General features: G+C 37.8%; 3 protein-coding genes across 12 annotated transcripts in view; 1 reads left to right on the plus strand and 2 right to left on the minus strand.

The window, feature by feature from the left end:
* The first annotated feature begins 3171 nt into the window (after positions 1-3171).
* LOC130087252 (delta-like protein C) lies at positions 3172-9825 on the plus strand. Its single transcript, XM_056253501.1, has 5 exons — positions 3172-3468; positions 5647-5895; positions 8006-8066; positions 8147-8404; positions 9253-9825. The coding sequence occupies exons 1-5, from the start codon at positions 3418-3420 to the stop codon at positions 9456-9458; spliced, it is 825 nt and encodes a 274-aa protein (XP_056109476.1). The 5' UTR covers positions 3172-3417; the 3' UTR covers positions 9459-9825.
* Positions 9826-10952: 1127 nt separating this feature from the next.
* Positions 10953-15528, minus strand: LOC130087248 (tripartite motif-containing protein 16-like). Its single transcript, XM_056253498.1, has 7 exons — positions 15469-15528; positions 14736-15327; positions 14564-14659; positions 14214-14447; positions 12090-12243; positions 11928-11990; positions 10953-11566 (listed from the first exon to the last, which is right to left on the minus strand). Exons 2-7 carry the CDS (start codon positions 15321-15323, stop codon positions 11028-11030), a joined length of 1674 nt encoding a protein of 557 aa, XP_056109473.1. The 5' UTR covers positions 15324-15327; positions 15469-15528; the 3' UTR covers positions 10953-11027.
* A 2902-nt stretch (positions 15529-18430) lies between these two features.
* mbnl1 (muscleblind-like splicing regulator 1) overlaps positions 18431-24648 on the minus strand; it is a 71040-nt gene continuing 64822 nt past the window's right edge. For 8 of the 10 annotated variants that reach the window (XM_056253507.1, XM_056253506.1, XM_056253512.1 and 5 more), the window contains 4 exons: positions 23998-24089; positions 23469-23513; positions 22798-22869; positions 18431-21732 (listed from right to left, as the gene is read on the minus strand). In XM_056253507.1, the coding sequence (XP_056109482.1) occupies positions 22813-22869; positions 23469-23513; positions 23998-24089 (194 nt within the window). In that variant the 3' untranslated portion in view covers positions 18431-21732; positions 22798-22812. The remainder of the gene's footprint in view (positions 21733-22797; positions 22870-23468; positions 23514-23997; positions 24090-24648) is intronic. The other 2 variants (XM_056253511.1, XM_056253508.1) reach the window with 1 other exon arrangement.

Consider the following 24648-nt stretch of genomic DNA (forward strand, 5'->3'; position numbering starts at 1 on the left):
TCTGCTAGCTGCTGCACTGCGTTGACAACATATACAAAATTAAGGATAATTTTTTGGCTTCAATATCTCGAGAAGATGAATCTTTCCCGTAGCGTAAGCTAAACTTACGCAATACGAGAGAACCTCTCGTAAGAGAACTCCCCAAGTCTAACACCAAATGCTTGGGGAGGAGCTTTCTTCATTCGGCTGTAACAACTTGGAACTGCCTCCCCTGTACTGTAGTAGGTGAAATCACCTCAAAGAATGTTCAGGCCTTCAAGAAGAGACTAAACAAACATCTTCTTAGCAAAAAAACTGCAATTTCTTATCTTATCCCATATTCCTAGTTCCGAGTAGCCGCAGATCACGATAGGCTCTCGGGTCAACTGTTAAAGCCTGTATCTGCTAAGCATTAATAAAAAAAATTTAAAAAATGAATGAATGAAGGAATATATATATGAGCCAAACATTTAACAAACGTCCTAACCTTTTTTATATATCAAATGCATATTTATGTCCCTGTTACACTTAATTTTTCGGGTTAAATAAACATTACATAAAAAAGAGAGACCAAAAACAATTCTATTTGGTATTTTTAGACTATGTAATGTTCTATTTATTAAAACCAAGTATAAATTTGATCAAGTTAGTGTTTTTACGTATTTTTACATTTATTCCAAAATATTAACTCAAGGCAGTAACAATTTAAGCAATGTATTTTTGTTTGTGAACTAATGTACAGCTTTTCTTTTTAATAGTCCTTGCAGATTCTGACAGCGAAGAATCAGACCTTGATTTTGGTTATGGATGAACAAAGAGACGAATTCCGAACACTCAGGACCCTAAATCAGATGATCTTCCATTTGGGATGCCATTCACTCTAGAAAACCCCAGATGATCCTAGCTAAAGGAAAAACATAGTCAATGATAGGCAGTTAACCCAAGACTAATGGTCAAAAAAGGATGAGACATCGTGACTCACACGAAGAAAACCACAAAGATAACGTTGATAAGGTTGTTTGATCCCCGAGATATAGATACAGAAAAGACTTTCTTATTCTTAAAGACCATCAAATTCCTTATTAAAAACTCAAAAGATTCAAAGAACCAACCAGTATCAACGTAGGCAGACAATGAGATGTATACTCTGAAAAGAATTAAAATGTCCACACACTGAAATTACAGCTCCGTACAGTATATATTAACATAAATATGAACAGCGCGACGTTTCGACAGATCAGGTGCTGGTGCCTTATGAAGACCTGATCGATAAAAACGTTGCACTATTCATAAATAAATATAGGTATGCTGTATGGAGCTGTAACTTCAGTGAGTGGAGAGCAGACATTTTAGTTTTTTCCTGCACCTGAGCCCAATTTGGTTATAGGATGTGCTCACCTTTTTGTATTTTTCGACTCTTTACTGCATAATGGTTTAGTATGTGTCTGCTGAATGTAGTCCATCATCCAGTCCTGGCTTCAGCGAGATTTATTTATTTATTTGTTTAAAATATGAGATGATTTTCAAAAAGGGTAGGCATTATAAGCAAGAGCTTCAGCCTACACCTGTTTCAGACAGAAGTAAATATGCTGTAGTTTGTCAGCTGAGCTGTGTTTAAACTAAGTTGTCTGTCTGAAATAAACCAAATAAACCAAAAATAAACCAAACTGATGTTCTTTATTATCTGAACTAAACTACAGGTGAGTCACACTAGAAAAACATAAGTGTTTTGCATGTCTCTGAAACACCAGGAAACTTTCAGCTCTTCATTTCAAACATAACGAAACAAGTGTTGTTAACCCACTATTACATAACATATTAACTTTCCATAAAAACTAAGTAACCGAATTCGTTACTTTTTTAGGGTGTAACGCAATATTGTAATGGATTACTTTTAAAAGTAACTTTCCCCAAAACTGTTCATATAGCAACAATCAGAAAACATACAAAACAGTCATTGATCATTGAGGAAGCTATGCATGCATCAAACTTTTATACTAACATATTTAAATTCTGTATCATTTTATATTGTGGACTGTATATAAACATGTTATGTGAAATGGCCTATTCAGGACAGTACTAAATAAAAAAATAAAAGGTAGTTTTTATGATCCCTATTATAAAAAAAAAAATGATAAACATCCTTGCAAATTCTGTGGGTACAATATGAGAGCAACTATATAGGCTATATATAATTTGTGTTAGTATTGTGTTAGATGTGTTTGGAATAAAAAAAGCAGTGTGTTAGTGTTAGAAAAATGTCTTGCAGATGGTGAAGTATGAATGACAAAAGTGTTCATGGATTTTGGAACATGTGGTCATTAAATGCATTTTGTGTGAAAGCAATGACAAATTATTCACAGTTTGGTCCTGAAAGACTTCTGTTTCACTGAATGTGTGAAGAGTTTTGAAAATGTGGCTTTAGTATTGAATGGTGCTTGTTAGCTTTTGCTAAAAAAAAAACTGAGTAATGGGTTGCCTGGTTAAAACCAGACCATTCTCAGTTGTAACTGAGTTATGGTCTGGCAAAGCGTCATAGACAAATCATTTCCAGAGGGGCGTCACCAACGGACGTCGCGGATAGACCTAAAACCAATCAGAGCGATGAAGGAGATGACGTATGCGAGCGGCGGAGAAACATCTCCGAGTGTTGTTCTTTGCTCGGTTTTTAACAAAAAGGAAATGTTCAAATCGCTTAAAACAGACGCGAAAGCTGATTCGAACGAGTGATGTTCGACGGCGGCATCCATCTTTGTAATGGCTACAAAATCTGCTTCAAAATCCCAGCGCTGTCGACATCGTGTAAAGCCCGCCCCAACGTTTCTGATTGGTGCCTCGATTTCGACGGATTGGAAATGAGCTTGAATGAGCTCTTTGCCAGACTAACTTTCAGAGCAAATCTAAATCTGCCGGAAGTTGTCTGGGTTTTCCCAGGCTAAGTAATGAGTCTTAGCAATTATAAAAACTGTGATTAATTAAAGCCACATTAAAACGACATTATTAATAAGTTTGCTCAGTTTCATAAAAAGATTCACTGATTCATTTAGGCCATCAATACTGTTCCCATTTAGCCTACTTTCACAGAAAAATCTAACATCATAACAAGGATGTTATACAGCTTATTACCGGTATGTATATGCACCACAACAATGTTTGGTGTTCAATGTTCAAATGATGTTTGTCAACTTTATTTGCATAGTGCACTACTCCCACTGTGAAGTCTCTAAACCACAAGCGCTCTTTGCACTCAGGAGTTAGGAATCATTTTTCTTTACTTTGAGAGCTTTTTTTCTAAATCTTGAGAGAAATTTTACATTGTTTTTTCACTTTTTAATTTCTGTATTTTCCCCCCAACAATTTGTCTTAACTGACACATCTAAAAAGTTTTGGATCAGATTATTGTCCCAAAAAGCTTTCAGTCAGAGAAACAAACGTGCAATGGCTCCGTTTTTATCAACATACTTCTTAGTTTTGATATCAGCACAACTGGTGAGTATTTCTCCTTACATTAATGTAATCTTATATATATATATATATATATATATATATATATATATATATATATATATATAGTGCTGGGCAACGATTAATCGCATCAAAGTTTGTGTTTACATAATATATGTGTGTGTGTACTGTGTATAATTAATTTGTATATATAAATACACACACATGCATGCCATGTACACTCACCGGCCACTTTATTAGGTACCCCATGCTAGTAACGGGTTGGACCCCCTTTTGCCTTCAGAACTGCCTCAATTCCTGTGGCATAGATTCAACAAGGAGCTGGAAGCATTCCTCAGGGACTTTGGTCCATATTGACATGATGGCATCACACAGTTGCCGCAGATTTGTCGGCTGCACATCCATGATGCGAATCTCCCGTTCCACCACATCCCAAAGATGCTCTATTGGGTTGAGATCTGGTGACTGTGGAGGCCATTTTAGTACAGTGAACTCATTGTCATGTTCAAGAAACCAATTTGAAATGATTAGAGCTTTGTGACATGGTGGAAGTAGCCATCAGAGGATGGGTACATGGTGGCCATAAAGGGATGGACATGGTCAGAAACAATGCTCAGGTAGGCCGTGGCATTTAAACGATGCCCAATTGGCACTAAGGGGCCTAAAGTGTGCCAGGAAAACATCCCCCACACCATTACACCACCACCACCAGCCTGCACAGTGGTAACAAGGCATGATGGTTCCATGTTCTCATTCTGTTTACGCCAAATTCTGACTCTAACATCTGAATGCTTTGCGATCCTTTTATGTCAGAAAATATGTTATCTAAACCCGCCCCCAGCCCCCGAGGTAAGTAAGACGTGGTAAAAGAACGGTTCTAGTCCATCAAAGAGTTGGTGCCGCTTTGGAACCAGTTTTCCTGGCCGAGAACCGGTTCTTTGGCTGTCGAAACACAAAGAACTGGTTCGCGCGCAGGCACCGGCTCCGAACCGGCTCTCAAAATGCGTTGGTGGAAAAGGGGTATGTGTGTGTGTGTGTGTGTGTGTGTGTGTGTGTGTGTCTGTGTGGGGAGGGGAGGGGAGCGGAGGGGAGGGGAGGGAGGGAGGGTTGGTGTCTGTGTTTATGTGTGTGTGTGTGTGTGTGGCTGGCTGTATGATTTTTCCTGCATTAAAGGATAAAGAAATCTCTAAGTCCTTGTCTTTTCGCATAACAATTTTTGTATTTTTTTTAAATGACAAAATATGCATATAACCCCCATCTTTTAAATGTATAGTTTGCTTTAAATAAAAGTAAGATTGTTTTGGTAATTGAAGCTGAATGAATTTAAAATTCATGTGCTATATTTCAATATATTTGTTTTCCTTAAAATTTTAAAACACTAACCTCATTCTCATCTGAATTACAAATATTTTTTTTTCTGTGTGAAATAATACTCTGACTAAAAACACTTTTGATGTTTCTTTTTTAATCAATGTAGAATGTGTAACTTAAAAATAAACAGATTAGAGCTCTGTTTGAGGACAATCCTGTGTGGGGAGGTGGCAGGGGGATTTATCTTTTGGGTGAGATTTAATTAAAATTATTGTTTTTCAAGGTAGCATTCTAATCAGGTAAAGCAAGTAATATTCTCTGTATCTTTATATAAATATACACACATGGTGGTAATGGCGCAGTGGATAAGACACATGCCTTTGGTGTGAGAGACCCGGGTTCGAATCCACTGTGAGACACCAATGTGTCCCTGAGCAAGACACTTAACCCCTAGTTGCTCCAGAGGTGTGCGACCTCTGACATATATGGCAATTGTAAGTCGCTTTGGATAAAAGCGTCAGCTAAATGAATGAATGTAAATGAATATGTGTGTGTGTGTGTGTGTGTATATATATATATATATATATATATATATACAGTATATATTAAAGAAAATGTTATTTATTTATAAAATATTTTTATTTATATATAATATAAATTATGTATAAATATATATATACACAGTATATGCAAATATTCCTTAAATATATACATGCATATGTGTGTATAAAGGCCTATACAAAATAATTATACGCAGTACACACAAATATTATGTAAACACAAACTTTTATTTTGGATGTGATTAATCGTGATTAATCGTTGCTATATATATTCCTTGTAACTATTCAATAGGTTAAGTGTTCTTATATTCACATCATATAATCTTTATAGGTCGAATCATCTGGTGTGTTTGAGTTGAAGGTTCACTCTTTCACAACCAGCAGCAGCAGCAGCAGTGTGTGTGAACAGTCCAGAGGATGTAAGGGCTTTTTCCGTGTTTGCCTGAACTACACGCAGGATGTCTTTTCATATAGGCTGGCATGTTCAGATGACACTGGACTGACAGGAAAATTCAGCAAAGACCAGAGCTCCATTTCCACCAGTGCACCAATAACTGTGCCCTTTAACTTAAAGTGGCTGGTGAGTAGCTCAAAGTGAATGAACATTGAAAAATATAATATCATGCTACAGTAGGCCTACATATAGCACTTTGCATAGGCATACACAACAAATGTCATTATTAAAGGTGGGGTATGTGATTTTCTTTTTTGACCATTCTTTCAAAATCACTTGAAATCCTATTCCAACCCACCTACACCCACCGAGTTAGAAGCACTGAAATGAAAATTAAGCAAATTAATCATCTGTGGAACGGGCAGGACTCGGAAAACTCCAGCCAATCATTTCCAAGACCACCTAGAATCATTGGACAGAAAATGCGTCAATCAAACGGTCGTACCATACCCCCCTCCCCCATACCCCTCGCCCGCATGTCCCCTTCGTGCGCATACGCAAAGCTCGTGACCCAGTCACAGTACGTGCAAGTCGCCCCGGTACAGAGTGAGAGAGAGTAAATCTCGCGCATCTGAGTTTTGCAGATGCATGATTGCGCGTCCATGTTCTTCGAATGGGTGGAGTCAGGGCCAGCGTTGAAGGAAAGAAGGTAGGACCTTTTGAGTTGTGTATTTTCAAAATCTGCCGGCCGTTTTGCAAATCCCATACCCTACCTTTAACCGACAGAAATCACTCAAATAGATCCTGAAATAATCACGTCTTTCTCACTAACGCTTAAAAGAAATGTGACTGCGGTCAGAGTCTTTGTTTAGCCAAGACTATGAGCCATTTTCTGCCAGTAAATCATTCCGTGGATTCTCAAGGAAGCCCATGGGAATCAGGAAGCGGGGGAATACAGTTATCAGATTGTCATGTGAGAACGCTATGTTTCTACCGTTGTGTTGATTTTGGATTTTGACTACTAAAAATCAAAATTCCAGGATAAAGTAGATTAGATATAAAGCCCTGTGAAGCTCTGAAAAAGCTTTAATTTGATCATGGAGGGAAAAAAATTAAAGTATCGTCGACTGAGCATCGACAACAGTTCCATCTGCTGCTTCGTAACGTTTACAGTTGCCATAAAGCCGAGAATTAAAGGCAGGGTAGGCGATTTGTTCCAAAACATTTTTTTTATTATGCTGGTTGAAAGTCTCTTCACATCTCGATAGGCTAGCAATCACTAAGTGGTCTAAATGTATTTATATATGTGTATATACATATCGTCTGTGGAAGGCATAGGACCATAAAATGTTAATCCAATCACGATTTCCTCCCTGCCTGTCAATGTATGTATTTCCATACCTCCACGTACGTTGCTCACGCAGACATCACACGTCATCAGCGTGTTTAATGCTTTGGAGAGTTAGACAGACGTCAGTCACCGAGCACCACAACCCAAACAGCAGCACCTTTTACAGTTCCTCCTGAACCAAAACAACACGCTCACCCTGCGTTGTTCAAGCCATAGGCCGTAACTGTCATTTGGAAGAGTTGAAAACCCATGATGTTATCGGAGTGGTTTGTTACTTGAATTTATGCATTTCAATAGGAACACATATCAACGCAGAAATAATTCTGTAGCAGTCAGGTGGTACAGGTCAGGGCTCTTTAAGTTGTTTATGTTCATTATTAGTGTACTGTTATGTGCTTTGAGACATGAGGTAGTTTAACGCCGTCTCTCGTGATGCTTTGTCCCTTGCTGTGTGCGTTCATGTGTTTTGAAGGAGGCGTGGCTTTGGAGACGATCTGAAGAGAGGGTGAACTTATGCTTTCAAAGCTAGCTCACTATTGCTAGCCCCTCTGAAAATCGCCTACCCTACCTTTAATATGCAGGCTATGTGATATTTCTTACAGAGTATAGGCCCTATATACATTTGAACTCAAATATTACATCATAAACAAACAAAATACCCAACAAATAAGGTTTTTGATATATGATTGGAGCCTTGGTGTCATATGTAACACAACTAATGTAAAGTTAAGTTCACTGTTTAATTTTATCTGTGACATTGAGATGATGCATTTTTGCTCACCTGTCACCCAACGACAGCCTAAACTGACACTCTGTTCTATTTCTCTTTAACGCTCTTGCGCTACATCCGACAACAGTACAAATGGATTTGGAGCGTTTTCTTTGAGTGCAACACCCCAGCGCCCAGTGTAGCACGGTGTTACAAAATTACTACTGTCATTACAGGGAACTGTCTCAGTGATAATTGAAGCATGGAACACAGAGTCCTCCAATGATCAGTCAACAGGTATGGCTATGCCCCTTTTTTTTTCTATTTCACATTTTATTTACAGACCAGTGTTTAATAATGCATGTATTGTTTTTCAGAGAATCTAAACAGTATGATTAGCCACTTTTCCACAGAAAGAAATCTTACTATTGGTGAGAAATGGTCCCAGGATGTGCATCTTGGAGAGCAAAGTAAACTGCACTTTTCCTACCTCGTAGTGTGTGATGAATTCTTCTATGGCGATGACTGCTCTGATTTCTGCCGTCCACGAGATGACCCGTTCGGTCACTTTAACTGTGACGCCGCTGGAAATAGAATTTGCTTGCCTGAATGGAAAGGCGAATATTGTGCAGAACGTAAGTGTTTTTGTCCATTAACATCACGGTAACACTTTACAATACGGGTGCACTAATAAGCATTAATTCATGCTTAACTAATGCACAGATAATACTGAATTAATGTGTAACCAATGATTATCTAAGCTATTCATTAATGATTACCACATTAGGAACTAATTAAGAGTCTGTATGGTTAATGTATTAGTTCATACATGCATTGTTATTAATTAAATATGTAATTGTGGATTAATTCCCTAATAACTCATTTTTTTTAACTAATAGTGTTAATTAATATGTTAATTACCAGAATGAGCCAAAGCCTTGTATTTCAACTTCCAGATAATACAGGTACACTAATATGCATTAATACATGATTAATTACTTCATTGTTAGTGCAAATTCATGTGTAAATTACTACAATTACTAAATGACTAGTTAATAATGATGTGCCTGAACTAGTAAAGTCATAACATAATGATACCTTTGCAAATCATTAGCTAATGATTAATTAAAGCAGACAACTGGTAGTTGAAGTGCATAGCTTTGACTAATTGTGGTAATTAACACATTAATTTACACTATTAGTTAATAAAATATGTTATTAAGGAATTAATACACAATGACACATTGAATTAATAGCAATTCATGTATTACTTAATCTATTAATCATATAGACTCTTTATTAGTTGCTGATGCAGTAATAATTAATTAATGGTTTAGTTCTTCATGAGTTATACATTAACTCATGATTATCTGTGCATTAGTTAAACATGAATTAATGCATATTAGTGCACCCGTATTGTAAAGTGTTACCAACATGACTATATATTTTTACATTTTTTTATTATTATATATTTTTTAAACAGCTATCTGCTCATCCGGCTGTAGTGAGAGATACGGTTATTGTGTGGCCCCTGGTGAGTGCAAGTGCCGCTATGCGTGGCAGGGCCCTCGCTGTGATGAGTGTGTACCCTATCCAGGGTGCATGCATGGCACCTGCAAACAACCCTGGCAGTGCACGTGTGACGAGGGATGGCGTGGCCTGTTGTGTGACAAGGGTCAAAATGTCTAAATTCAGAAATTATGTGTTTTCCTGCTTGTGTTTTCATTTTTGAAATACAAAAAATAATTAAATTCCAATTTTCTTTTTCTGGGACATCAAAAATGATGATGTCCTGTAAACAATAGACAGTGTTTATGGCAAAATATGACATTTATTAAACTGTTTAAAATGATGAGCACCGTTTTAGGTTCCTTTTAGGGCCAGTGTGACATCAAGGAGACATTTCAACAGCAAATGCACTCTATATTACAGAGAGGAGTTACATGTTACCCATCACACCCAAGTTGTATTATGCTATCATGACCCTTGCTGGTAGATGTTGGAAGTACATATTATGGCTGCATAGAGCATCTTTCTCCATTGACAGTCATTAAAATTTAAATATCATTTTTTGCTGGCAACAAAAGGATAGTGAATATTTCATTTAATATATTTATATATAGTATATATTCACTTTTTTAAATAGAAGATGCTTTGCCAGGGACCTTTTTTGAGGGCTCTCAATGGTTAGTTCGTGCAAAATGATTTAATCACCTTCATGCTGTTCCCAACCTGTAAGACTTTCATTGATCTTTAAAAACACAAATGAAGATATTTCAATGAAATTGGAGACCTTTCTGTCCACTTCGACGCTTCAAAAAGTTCATAAAGAGATCATAATTAATCCATATGAATGGAGTGGTTTAGTCAAAATGTTCTTTTTTTAGGCTTTTATTCATATAAATATTCATCAACTCACACATCAGTTATGATAAATGGAATTTCAAGCATGGCTTGACGTGCAAGAACCAATGAGGTTCATTGTCGTGTTACGCAGCACGTTTGAGCTTCAGCAGGAACCAAAATCCATTTAGTTTTAAGGTTTTTTTCAATTCATAACAGTAAGAGTCAATTCTAACAATAATAAATGTGCATAAAACAAGTCTTTTAGAATGCAGCACAATATCTTACAGCAACTATAAGCAAAGGGCAGGTGTAAGATTCCATGGAGGGCGTTAAGCATCCAAGCAAGTGCTTTCAGCAGGCAGGACCACCTGTGGTTTCACCGACCAGCTTTTAGGCATTGTGTTTAGTGAAGGAAAGTGATGCTTTGGTTTAATAGCTCTTGTGCAGCAACCTCGAATGAGTAAAACGCTGACCTCAGCGGAGGATTTGACAGTTTTTATTCGTCATGCAGTGTTTTTGAAAGTGTATCTATAAAAATAAAAATAAATTTCCCATGAAAACTAGCCTGAAAACAGATTTCAGTCACATGAATTATAAGTGACATGTAGGCTATAACTGCAATGTGATATATAGGTTATTTCTTAATCGCCAATGCTAGCAAAGCAAATCTTTTTAATCCCTAATCAATCACAATAATTTATTGCACAATATTACAAAACATCACACACAAAAATAAATGAATGCAATTTTTAAATCAAAATCCAGCAGGTTTTCCTTATATTGGCTTTGGACACACAGTCACCTACAGTTTGTGTTGTAATGAAACGTTTAACCGGATAGATGGGAGAGAGGCAGCTGCTATCCGCATTTACTACTCATCAGCATGCTTAAACCTGTATATAGTCCTCTTATTCATAGAATCTCTGCAGATGAGAGTTTCACTGTTGATCCTAAATTGACCCCAAACCCTGGATAGATTGGCTGAGTGAATATGGTCTGGATTCTGTGGATGAGGGTCATTGTGTCAGAGACTCTATAGAAGGAAAGAATTCCTGCACTGTGATCCACATACACTCCTATTCTAGAAGAGCTGGAGACTACAGGGAGTTTAATTTCTTTCTGATTGTGTCTGAACGCATACCTGGAGCCAGAGCAGGACAATCTCCAGGACTGATCATTAAATCCAAAGACACAATCTTCACCATCTCCCTTCCTGTTGATGCTCTTATATGACACTGCTATTCCCACCCCAGACGTCCCACTCCACTCCACCTCCCAGTAGCAGCGTCCACACACACTCTCTCTACACAACACCTGAGAAAAATCATGAAATCTGTCCGGATGAACAGGGTACGACTGGTCAGCCCCAATAAAAGTAGCAACTCTGTTGCCATCAGAAAGACGGAGGTATTTATGTGCAGTGTTCGAATCCAGTGTGAGCTCACAGGAATCTGATTGAAAAAGAAAATTAATGATATAACAATTTTTATATTTATGTCATTTGTATTGTAGTCACCTGCATTTGTGAAACAACATGTAAGTGTAAACTTAGAACCACAAATTTAAGGATCCACAACCCACCCTAACCCAAGGAATAAAAACTAAAGACAACAAACCAGAAATATTAGAGAACCATAAAAGCAGTGTGAATGAACTAAGACTCATATACTGTCTTAAATACTGACTATAAATAATGAAAAGCAGGAAATTAGATGCCAGCAGACAGATAACTAATAACAAGTTAGAATTCAGGTGATCAGTGATTTATTTTTCTTGAAGATTCATAGAGTTTGCTTTAATAGTAACACTTACATTGCAAGAAGTCATCTCTGGTCCTGAGTTCAGTGGCAGTAACAAGTTCAATGTATGTCACAACTGAAACCAACAGACATATACAGTGTAATTCACAAGCTATTTTCTTAATTGGTGAATGATTAAAAAAAAATGTAAGTAAATGAATATCCAGTACTTTACCTTTACCAAATATATTTTCTGTTGCTTCTTTGCAGACGTATTCAAGTTTTCCTCTTAGCATAGAGACAGATAGAGAAAAGTCATCATAAGAGAGGAGAGAACTGACATTACTGCTGTCTGTGGATACAGGAGGAACAGAGAGAGACTGGAAACTCTACAAAGACAAACAAAAGAACAGATTTTAATAATCAATGGGTCTCATGCACTAATGCGTACACAATGTATTTGTGTGCAAAATCTGTCTCCGCATGCTTTCATGCAGAAATCATATCTAACCAATAAAATTGCACAAAAAAAAAAGTCTGAATTTCTGAGAGTGCATGAATAAAGGGCAGTGCAAGCAAACAGGACAGGGTGAGCTTGATTTTTTTTTTCCCAAACCAGTTATGCGCAAGTTAACCACAAGTTATCCAAAGCCGTTTAAGCGCAATTTAATACTGAAAACATATCTGTCAAGTTAATCGCAGGCATTTCATTGGTTACCTCAATCACACAGTCACCTAAAAAATGTTGGACTTTGTGGATTAAGTTTAGAGTTCAGAAAAAATCATGGATGGATCAGATTGACAAACATTAATGCCGTCTATCAGGTTGTGGTACCTACTCTATTATGGTTAGAGTTAAGGTTAGGTTTGCATTTCTTTCAGAGTTGTGCAATCAATCAGCACTGTGATTGACAGAGATGAGTCTGTCTGCTTTTCTGTTCACTGATCATTATATATTGATCATTACATACATACACAGACGTAACTCAGCATGTCCTGATTCATGGCACAATTACTGTCAGAATAACAACGGATAATTCCACGTCTGTTAAAGCACTTAAAGGGTTCCTATTATGCTTTTTCACTTTTTCAACTTTAGTTAGTGTGTAATTTTGCTGTTTGAGCATAAAAAAGATGAGCAAGGTTACAAAGCTCAAAGTCCTCTCCAAAGGGAGATATTCTATTTAACAGAATCCACTATCCAAGACCTACAATGAACGGCCCGTTTGGACTACAACACGTTTTTTTTTTTCCGGGCTTTGTGAAGTCATAATGTTCCTCATTTAAATAATTTCCACCCACGGAATACGCAAAAAAAGGGGACGAGGCCTGGTTGAGCTGCATTAGAGAAGACAGTGTTGTGGCTGTCCACCCTGTTTCCAAAACTCATTTGTTTGACCTTCCTAAGGCTGACGAATGTGTGCTGCACATTTTATGGAGAACAGCTTCCAGAATCACAATGCAGGCTGTAGCTTTTTGCTGTAGCTTTTGCAAGGCTGTTCACAGCCCCTTTAGGAAAATTAACATTGGTTTTGTGATCGATTACTGTTTGTATTACCATAGTTTCCGACAAATATGATTAAATGGTGTATAAAATAGTATCTAAACTATATGAAACAATTGCACAAAGACAAACATCCTGTGAAATCCGTGCTTGCAAAGTCCGTGCAAGAAATCCGTTCTGGACGATCCACTTGTTTGTTAACATTCTAGTCTGAATCAGGCTTGAATTGATTTGAAACATGGGACACACGTGGGACATTTCCCGAACATGCGCTAGGCAGTGCCAACACTGGGCCAGCTAACCAATCACAGCACATTTCTTATTTCTGAAGGAGGGGCTTCATCGAAACCTGAAATAAAAGATGCGTTCGCACCAGACTGGGGAAAGAGGTGAAGTAATAATGTCAATGTAAAAATCTAGTACACCCCAAAAACAAAATCAATACTTCACAAAAGGGCATAATAGGATCCATTTTAAACAATGGTTCTTTAAAAAAAAAAAGTAAACTTAAAGTGCTAGAAACATAACTTTTTTATATATATATCTATTGTTTTTATAGAGGAGCATACGGTTCTTGAAACAAAATGAATTGAGGTTACTTCATATAATACTTACATTTATTGTATAATTACAGGAAAAATAATAGAGGAACTATATTAAGCAATGTAATGGGGATTTAAATAGTTTTGTTTAATATGTTGGACAATGGGACGGGAGGGGGGCTGTGGTCAAAAAGACTGAGAAAAAAAAAAGAGTTTGAGATGAGAAAAGATTAAAAAGTGCTCAGTTTTATTTTTTAGAAACTCTTTACTGTAATAAGATCATCTTAAATGTACTGCTTCTGAGATCTGTTACCTGAAGGAAATGTATGTGATCATCAGTGTGTGAAAGCTGCTTCAGCTCAGCTTCTCTCCTCCTCAGATCATCAATCTCCTGCTCCAGTCGCTTCAAGAGTCCTTCAGCTCGACTCACTTGTGCTTTTTCCTGGTCTCTGATCATCCGTGTCACCTCAGATTGGCTTTTCTTAATGGACCGGATCAGTTCAGTAAAAATCCTTTCACTATCCTGCACTGCAGCCTGTGCAGAGCGCTGTTAGGACACAGACAAGCAGACCTTTCACTCATGGGCTTCAGTGTGGGACTGGACTCCTCAATGACTAGAGTCCTTAAAGAACCTAAAACGTGTCCGACTCCCCTTAAACTTACCTTATGAGTCTTCACAGTCTCTTTCAGCTCCTGAAGCTTTTTCTCTCCCTTCTGGATTCTCTGCTGAGTCTTTCTTTGTATGTCCCACAGCTGTTTCTGTAAGAGTAACAGATAACAGCTCTTACTATATTGCATCATAAACGTGTATTTTACTAAGATTTGCTTTTCATACCTGTTTCTCAGATCTCTCTGCTTCAGCCGAAACAGTATCGTGATTTGTGTGTTTGTCCATCGTACATAGCAAACAAATACAATGCTGGTCAGTACGACAGTAAACCTCCATCAGTCTGTCGTGTTGAGAGCAGATCATCTCCTGCAGTCGTCCAGTGGCATCAGTCACTTTGTGTCGTCTACTACCGGAGTGAAATTCCTCATGTCGCTCAAAATGAGTTTGACAGTATGATTCCAGACACACTAGACAGGACTTGACAGCTTTATATTTCCTTCCAGTGCAGATGTCACACTCCACATCTCCAGGTTCAGCATAACTGAGAGGAGGACGAGCTGTTTGGACTTTTGTCTTCATCAGTGTTTCCACCATTTCAGCAAACACCACATTCTTGTTTAAAACAGGTCTTGGAGTGAAGGTCTTTCTACACTGAGGGCAGCTGTAAACTCTCTTCTGATCATCTTTATTCCAGCAGTCTGTAATGCAGCTCATACAGTAACTGTGTCCACAGGGGATCGTCACTGGATCCTTCAGTAGATCCAAACAGATTGAACAGCTGAACTGGTCCCACAAAACACTGGCTTCTGCCATTTTACTGCACGTCGTCCACACAGACAGAGAGAAAAATACATGTAATCAGTACTTGAGCTGAAAAAGGTGTGTTTTAAAGATAGGACTCAACTCTAGAATTACAACTCCAGTTACAGCTTCTTCGCACAGAGAGATCATTTCTTACCTAATAGTTCGTCAGCTTTTACCCTGATTCGAAGATCTACAATCTGGAACGTTGTAACTACAGACGACCCTATAACTTACAGTGAAGACAATGGTCTACCAGAGAGAGAGAGAGAGAGAGAGAGAGAGAGAGAGAGAGAGAAATCAGGTTTCATTTTTCCGAGGAGTTTCCTGGTTCCGTGTTTGAGAAACTGTCTGAAACAAGCAGTTAGTGTAAATAAGAAGTTAAAATCGACCGTTAGAGGGCGTTAATACACTACATTTTCATTGACTGTGTTGTGCCAGCTCTGTCTCTCTGTAGTAGGTTTAACATGTTACGTTAAAACCACTAAATTAGTCAACCAAGATAATAGTAAATCTCATACACATTATGTCCATACATACTCCATAGTGAAATATTGTTCCCAGAAGTTTTTTAGGCGGGGTATGCATTGACGTCATTTTTTACCAGAAAATCTTCCGGAAACCGCCCCCTCAGCCGGACTGAGTGGCAAAAGAGGCTGCTGTGACTGGATAGAGGAAACTGCGAAAACGCGAGTAAAACAAACGATTATCAGTTTAAACCAGGGGTGTCCAAACTCGGTCCTGGAGGGCCACTGTCCTGCAGAGTTTAGTTTCAACTTGTCTCAACACACCTGCTTGTAAGTTTTTAGCATGCCTAATGACCTTCAACAGCTAATCAAGACATTGATTAGCTGTTTCAGGTGCGTTTAATTGGAGTTGGAGCTAAACTCTGCAGGACAGTCAACAGTGGCTTGTTGTTATTACGTCATTGGTCACATGACAAAGTCACCATTGCGGATGATGTCCGCATTATGATCCCACTACACGCATTCAGTAGGCTACTTACCCTTTTAACGCTCGCTAATGCAGAGTTCAGACTGCACGATTTTAGCCCCGATTTTGGCTCGCCGACAGGTTTTGAGAAATCGCCGACAAATGCCCGAAATCACAGGCAAATCGGTGCTCGTTCACGCGAGTGACAATCACGCAGTGTGAATGAGCAAAGACGTGATCTGAGAGAATCACCGACGAGTCGCCGACGCCCGTGAGATATTTGGCATGCTAAATATCTGGACCTGTCGGCGATTCAAAATCCTGCTGTGTGAATGTGTTCTGACTGAAAACTACATCGGCGATGACCGACAGCCAATGAGAGAGCAAGATACAGGACAGCAGGCTGTTCGGGGAGGAGTTATAGACCAGAATATCAGTATTTTAATAGATAGCCCTTTACAATTATATCAAACAGAAACAAAGCACAAACATTTGCATGACCAGCAGCAACAGCAGGACATTTGCTAAATTATTTATTTACCCCCAACTCTCTTTGCACAGTCCTTGCTCCCCTCGTCTTCCCAACCATTTCCTCCTGCATAAACTGTTTATTTTTCTCATTTTCGCTACAAATCAGCGCACATACAGTTTGGATCGCAATCTTCTTGTAGGCTATCATTTTTAATAACAAATTAAGTGTCGCGCGAGAACTCCGGTCTCACGCATGCGTGATCTTCCGTTATTTCCTTATCACTTCTCGCGTTTGTTTGGTTGTGAAACGTAGTTTGCGGACCAGGCAGAAGTTGTCGGCGATTCTTTCTTTTGTAAAGTCATGCAGTGTGAAACCTCCTGTCGCCGATCCATCGTGCAGTGTGAACACAGCAGCAACTGAATGTTACCCCAGATAGTCATGCAGTGTGAAAACAACAGTGACCCGATTATTTTGAAAATCGTGCAGTCTGAACTCGGCATAAGTAAGTAGGCTACTTATTTAAATGACCTACTCAATGAGAATGCGGTTTCGAATTCAGCCAATGTCAGTAGGCTACTTTCCGAATTACACGCAGGATGTCATTTCGGCTGGCATGATCAAATGGCACTGGACTCACAGGAACATTCAGTAACGACCAGAGCTCCATTTCCACTTGAGCAATAACCACCATAACTGCCCTATTACTTAAAGTGGCTGGCGAGTAGCTCAAAATGAGTGAACATTGGAAAATATTAATATAACATGTATGCTACATACATCCTAATGGTGTAATTATGCTATCATGACCCCTGCTGGCAGATATGGGGACTACACCTTCTGTCTTCAGAGAGCATCTTTCTCCATTGACGGTCATTCTAAAAATATGTAAATTAATTAATAAAATAAATAAAAATATTTGTAGACAACGTATGGATTGTGGATATTTTATTTAATATATGACAATACAAGTGGTGGTGGTTAAGGAGAGATCCCCTGATATGATTGTAAAGCGCTTTGGGTAAGCTCTATTTAAAAACGCTATAAATGTCTCATTCACAAGATGCTTTGCCAGTGACATTTTTTGAGGGCTCTCAAGGTGACCTATAACCTTTCATACAAAAATGAAAATTCTGTCATCATTTACTTACCTTCATGCTGTTCCAAACTCGTAAGACTTTAGTTCGAAACACAAATGAAGATATTTGAATGAAATCTGAGACATTTCTATCCCTGTAAAACTTCATTGTTTTAAGTCCAAATTTTCTGAAGAGACTCGATCGCTTTATATGATGAATAGATTGAATTTAGACTTATTTATACATATGAATATTCATCAACTCACACATAAGTGGTAAACGGAAGCTCATGCTTTTGTATGAGAAACCAAACAAAACAAGAGGACTATAGACTACACACACGACAGAACAGGATAAATTAACAATACACATGCATGTGACAAGCATTGAGGACCACAGAAACTAAACTTCAGATGATAAATGTGATTTTAAACAACAAAAAGACACATGAAGTTAAATATTCAGAAAGAAAAGACAACAAAAACAACTGTGACTAAAGCTTTTGAGCACACACACTATACATAAAAATGAACCTTATAATATGTAGCATAACATTTTAAGGTTTAAAAATATATGTATATAAAGAATTAAGGAAAATTAAATAATCACCACACAAGAACACACCACACCACACACACTCTTGAGCAAATCCATTTTGTTTTATTAAGGTTTTTTTTCCAATTCATAACAGTAAGAGTCAATTCTAACAATAATAAATGTGCATAAAACAAGTCTTTTAGAATGCAGCACAATATCTTACAGCAACTATAAGCAAAGGGCAGGTGTAAGATTCCATGGAGGGCGTTAAGCATCCAAGCAAGTGCTTTCAGCAGGCAGGACCACCTGTGGTTTCACCGACCAGCTTTTAGGCATTGTGTTTAGTGAAGGAAAGTGATGCTTTGGTTTAATAGCTCTTGTGCAGCAACCTCGAATGAGTAAAACGCTGACCTCAGCGGAGGATTTGACAGTTACATTCATTTTGTTTCGTTTTTTTTTTCCGTTGTGTGGTTGGTGTCCTTTCCCTGCTGAAGGCACGTTACAAATAACAAAGCAACTCTTGTGTTGTCGTGTGTTAAGTGGACGTCTTTTGCTAGCATCTAGAGTCGGTTTGAAGGCCTTTTTTTATAATTGTACTGTTCTTACGGTTATACTCAGATGGATTACCGGTGAACGCGCCTCAATTCAGGCTCAGATATCGATCGAGATACTTGATTTACACTATGCTGTGGCGATGATAGTTACGGTACTGTAAGAAATTAACTTATCTACGTACTTATCTATTATGAGAGTTTTACTGTTAATTTTTATTCTTCATGCAGTTATTCATGTCCATCATATGACAAATACTGTGTTTTTGAAGGTGTATCTATTTGTAATATTTGTAAAAAACTGAATTTCCCACAGTGGAAATCATGACGAGGCGGAGTGTAGCCTACTGCCAATTCAGACTCTCGGTACGTGTCGGTGCTGTGCAGGCAACGCGGAGCTTGATTTTTTTATTTACTGAACGTGATGGCCGGAAATGATAATAAAAGAGCTGTGCCATATTTCTGCAAGCATCATTTGTTAGCTGGACTATTATACTAGTTCTTAAATTATCCTAAGAAAATTTCTCATAGTTATAGAATCTTTTATTATTCAAAATAAGATCTCAATATTATACATGTTCCTTTTCTTTTCTTTATATTGACTATGTACAGAAGTGCAAAAAGTCAACCTTCGTCCCTTAAGTTATGGCTCTCTCTCGTTTGCAGCTCGAGGCCCGACCCCTTGACCTCCCTCCTTTGTTTTTCATCTTTAAATAATCAGAAATCTCTGATGCTGCTTGTTTTGGCCTAGCATTGAGGGATGTTTTTTTCTTTTTGTTGAAATATTACAATACGATTTTTCAATTCTGAAATGCATACAGTAGAAAATAACTTCTTTTACTCTATCACGTACAATTGATACGTCAACCAGCTAATTGTAGACGTGGTCTTGATTTGACACGAATTAAAGGGTTAAAATATCAACCTTACCAAAGCTACAAATAAACTCTTTCTTTGTCGTTTTTCACTCTCTTTTAAGACAAGATAAAACATTTTGTTCAACAAATTCAAAACCAAAATCCTTAGAGCTGAAATTTCTAAAATTCTACCATGAAAACTACCATGAAGAATTAAGAATACAACACTACTAGCTAAACATTATGAACTTAAAATGATGTAAAAGAAAGTGACAGTAAGAAAAACAATATTTCATTTCCTACATTCTAAAACAGTTCTATGACAATATTGTCGAATACAAAAAAACAAAAAAAACAAAAAATCTTTATAGTATGCCAACAATAACACAATATATTTCTAACAAAGGCTTTGAACAGAGTGAACGTTAAGTGTAACATGATTAATAAACACGTAAAATAAGAGTGAAGAATAAAATCTCATCCGCTGTCATTTTTTCATTTGTGATTGAGAGAATGTTTGTGTGGGTTCAAACACTGAATAAGGCTTTAGTGAGGAAACGGAGATGGCGTGCATCCTTTCAAGTCTGTGCACCTAAACCAGGCTGAAATCCAGACTCAAGAAAACGTGAGTTTCCAGCCAGATGAGCCGAGAACCTCGCGTTCATTAGTTTAATCTTGAGTCTGGTTGTGGCGCAAAAACTCTTGTTTCCTGGTTTACAAGCAGCCTTGTACGTAAAATGAAGCTATACAAATTATTCACCTTCCGTAATCAGTATACCCAGTCAAAACACGTTTAAATAAAACAAAAAAAGAACGACTTTGGCACAACTTAATGTTAAAAACGTCTCATTATATATTTTCCATTCCTCTTTTCCGCTGTACGGCGGCAAAACGACGTTGTTTAGAAGTCATGAGCTATTCGAAAACAAATGGAAATCAACACAAATGAGAACTGAAGACAAACCCTGACCCAACACTAACCTCATCTTTCCGCGTACCTAGTCTCGAACCCACAATCTGTAACGAAATACTCAAGCAGTGCTTTTCCAGCATGAATTTTAGAGTCCTCACAAAGACTGGAACGCAAGCGCTCTTGACGACGACCTCCTAAAGACACGCGGTGACTCTCGATGCCTTCTCCGTTCCATCGCGACATTCTCTCGATCAAGGCAATTTAAAGAAACAGGGCATTAGGAACAAGGCAACCCTGTTCTCATAGGAGTCAAAAAGGCTTCTTAGTTCTACAAGGCCTAATGGATGATCGACAAATAAAAATGGCACGTTTCATAAAAAACCCACACTTGTGAAATTATGTATAAAAACAAGCGCTGTAAAAAACATTAATCTCTGGTAAACATAATAACACTGTTGATATAACACTCTAGATCTGTGTCTGGTATTCAGCCGGTGGTTATGGTACATAAAGCTTGCAAGAATGTGCTTTTGAAAGGTCTCAGGTGATCAGTTTCTACCCAAAACATTCATCTGTCAATCTCGACTCTCGCTTACAATCTAGTTTGACTAGAAGCCAGAACTAAAGATACAGAAAACTACAAACATTTAATTATTTCGCTGGAGGTTTTTGTGCCATGTCGACTTTTTGATTCGCTTTTCAATTCAAGGCGCACCTTTTGCAACCTTTGTAAACCATCAGACAAATTTCGAGGAAAGATAATCAAGGTGTGAATCACAAAAAAATATCTCTTGGTCTACTAACATGCCAAAACGGTGTTAGGTCAGACATGAAAATAACTTTTCCTACTAATCCGGCTTGAGAGTAAAAATGCCGTCCTGTCTGACATAATGATGTAGTTTCACTCAAATTCTACATATCGTGTGGAAGGACACTCAGTTTCACTCTAGTAAAACTCTACCATCATGTATGACCAAATTCTAATCTTCATAGTATATTCTATCCGCCGGTGATCTTGATGTTAAAATTTTGAATTCTGTTTGTTTGCCTTTTTGTCCAGGACAACAGCACATTCCTTTGATCTGAGGAAAAGTAGAAAATAGATTTAGAACACACGAGAATGAGTATTAAAGCACTTGTTTGACCACCATGAATGACCATTCTGTCATTATTTACATAATTAATTTTTTTTGAAGAAGTTCTTTCCATACAATGACAGTTAAAGAGGCCATATTGTGCCCTTTTACAAAGGTTTTGTTTTTAAGGTCTACTAGAATAGGATTCCATGCTTAAATGTTTAAAAAAAACACATTCTTTTTCACATTTTACATTATTGCAGCACCTCTCTTCCCAGTCTGCCAGTAACACTCTATTTAGTTCCTGTCTCTATGAAGCCCCTCCTTGCGAAAAGCGCAATGTGCTCTGATTGGTCGGCTGGATCAGTGTGTTGTGATTGGTCAACCGTTTCGAGCATGTTAGGGAAATGTCACGCCGCTTACCATAATCACAAGTCCTTTGCGTATGCCCTTGGGGGGATTATTTAAATGAGGAATATTGTGACGTGTTCATTCCCGGAAGAAAACTTTCATGGAAGTTTCAGGGAGTTCAGAAACAGTGCTTAGTGATATAGAGGATAACTCCCTTTGGAGTGACTTTGTGCTTTGTAACTTTGCAGACCTTTTCCATGCTCAAACAGCAACATTACATACTAAAGAAAGTTGATAATGTAAAAATAATAATAATAATAATAGGTCCTTAAAAAAAAGCAACATAAAAGTAATTCATGTAACTTGATCATTGTATTCCAAGTGTTCTGAGTGCCTTGTGTAATGAACAGCCTGAAATGTTTTTCTTTTTATATTTCCCATACATATCCCCCCAGAAAAGCACCATAAAAGTGCTCCATATGGCTGAAATATGCGTCACAGGTGCCATGTTTTTTTGGTCATATTTGGTCATGTGATTACTAGGAACTGTAGTTGTACGGAAAATAACTTCTTCAGAATTTTTATTGAGAGTAAATATTGACCAAAATTGGGGAGCTTTTGCTTCAAATCAAACATTTAAATTTTAATTTTAATGTCAGGTAGCAATCCAGCAGTTTCTGGAAACAATGAAAAATAGAAGAGGAATGTGTGAGCACTCACTGTTGAGGACTGGAACTACATCTGCGTCAAGTACTTGTGACTAGTCAGATGCTCTGCAGATATTATTGGAATCTGAAGGTGTACAGAGAGAAATGCATTAAACGATTCAGTGTGACCTTTATTCATTTTTTTGTGCAAAAAAATAAAAAAACATTTCAAAGACTAAAATATTCTCCCTCACCCTCACTCCCTCCCCATCACAGTTAAGAAGAGAATACGTCAAACACAACACACAACAAAAATTAAGAAATGCCATTAAAGAAACCGATGAACCATTGCTTATTAGTATAAATCTTTATCACGTGAGGCAGGGAGAAGTCAGCGATTTCCCATGCATATTCCATATTTCCAACTTGTTGACCTTCACTTTTATTTCAATAGTTGAAGGTATTTGAAATAGTCTATAATAATATTTCAAACTAAGAAGAACCTTGGCAAAATTGTCATGTTTGTAAATCATATCATTTAGAATGTTTTTATAATGTCAAGGCGGCCTGCATCGCTGCTTTGTATTGATCATATAAGCAGGATTTAAGCTAGTGGAAACTCTTTTCTGTATATTGACCAGCAAAACAACAAAATGAAGCAGGAAACAATGCACTAATTTATCCTTCACAGCCGGCAAAGATGTACCCGAAGCAAAGCACTAAGAAAAACTACCTCATACATACCAATTGCATGTATTCGTTGGTAGTCAGCTTTGATAGAGAAGAGTCCTCAAAATAAAAAAAGGACAAAAACAAACAATATTAAAATGCTATTTATAACCATCAAATATGACATGAAATGGTACTGTAACGGTGCTTTAATTGAAAATTAAATTCTTGTTCGAGCTTCAATTACATTTAACATCATTTTCACAGCGCTCAGGCAAATTCAGACTAATTTTACTGTAGTTTGTGTGTAAACCCTGTACTTCAAACAACTCAATTTACTAGTGCTCAAATGTTTTTTAACACATTCCCTTGGTTTTCCCTCAGCCAGTGTCTGCAGTGAGAAAATTACAGGTAAAAAAAAAAAAAATGTCATTGTGAATCTGTTGTTTAAAGCATCATAAAATGTTTACGCCTTATCAAAAACCTGTGTAGGCCAACAAGGGGCAGAGGACCCCCGTCCCACAGACAGAAAGAGAAAGATAGAGAGTGTGTATATGTGTGTGTGTGAGAGGTTGAGAGAGAAAAAAGCCATAAAAGAGCAAACCTGATTGGCTGATGCAGATGCGAAGGGAACACTTGTGGCAGATGTGGTTGCTGCGGACACAGCGGCCGGGGAAGCGCCGTGCATCATGGGAACTTTTCAGAGGGAAAATGGTATAAGCACACGTACAGGGAGTGTGGCCAACAGGTGCACAAACATGATGAGTGAGTGGACACAGAGGGGTATGGAAAGAAAAGTGAGCATTGAAGGTGATATCAGCAAACGGCAAACCAAAAGTGGTGGCAAGAGAGATTGTTCTAAAGAAGACATAAGGGCAGGTAAAGTGTCATATGAGCCAACACATCAAGAGCTACAAGAAGAAGGAAACAAAGGCATGGCATCTCATAAACTTTGCATTTAGGTTTCAGCTTCCATCTACTATAGTACGTTAACATTTAACCCTTGTCATGTTTTCTGTTACTTGAACATCATGCTCAACACTGATTATCTGAGCTACACACAAGTGCAGTGAAAAATACTATCAACTACAAAGTGTTCCAATTAAATGTGAGGAGTTAAAAGGATAGTTCACCCAAAAATGAGTCTTCTGGCATTATTTATTCACCCCCAATTCATTCCAAACCAATATGCTATTGTTGTTGCTGTTTTTTGTGAGTGGAATACCTAAAGAGAAACTTTGCCATCCGGTGGAAT

This window comes from Rhinichthys klamathensis, unplaced genomic scaffold (assembly GCF_029890125.1).
Source record: "Rhinichthys klamathensis goyatoka isolate OS25496 unplaced genomic scaffold, OSU_Roscu_1.1 h1tg000105l_1, whole genome shotgun sequence".
Lineage (NCBI taxonomy): Eukaryota > Metazoa > Chordata > Actinopteri > Cypriniformes > Leuciscidae > Rhinichthys > Rhinichthys klamathensis.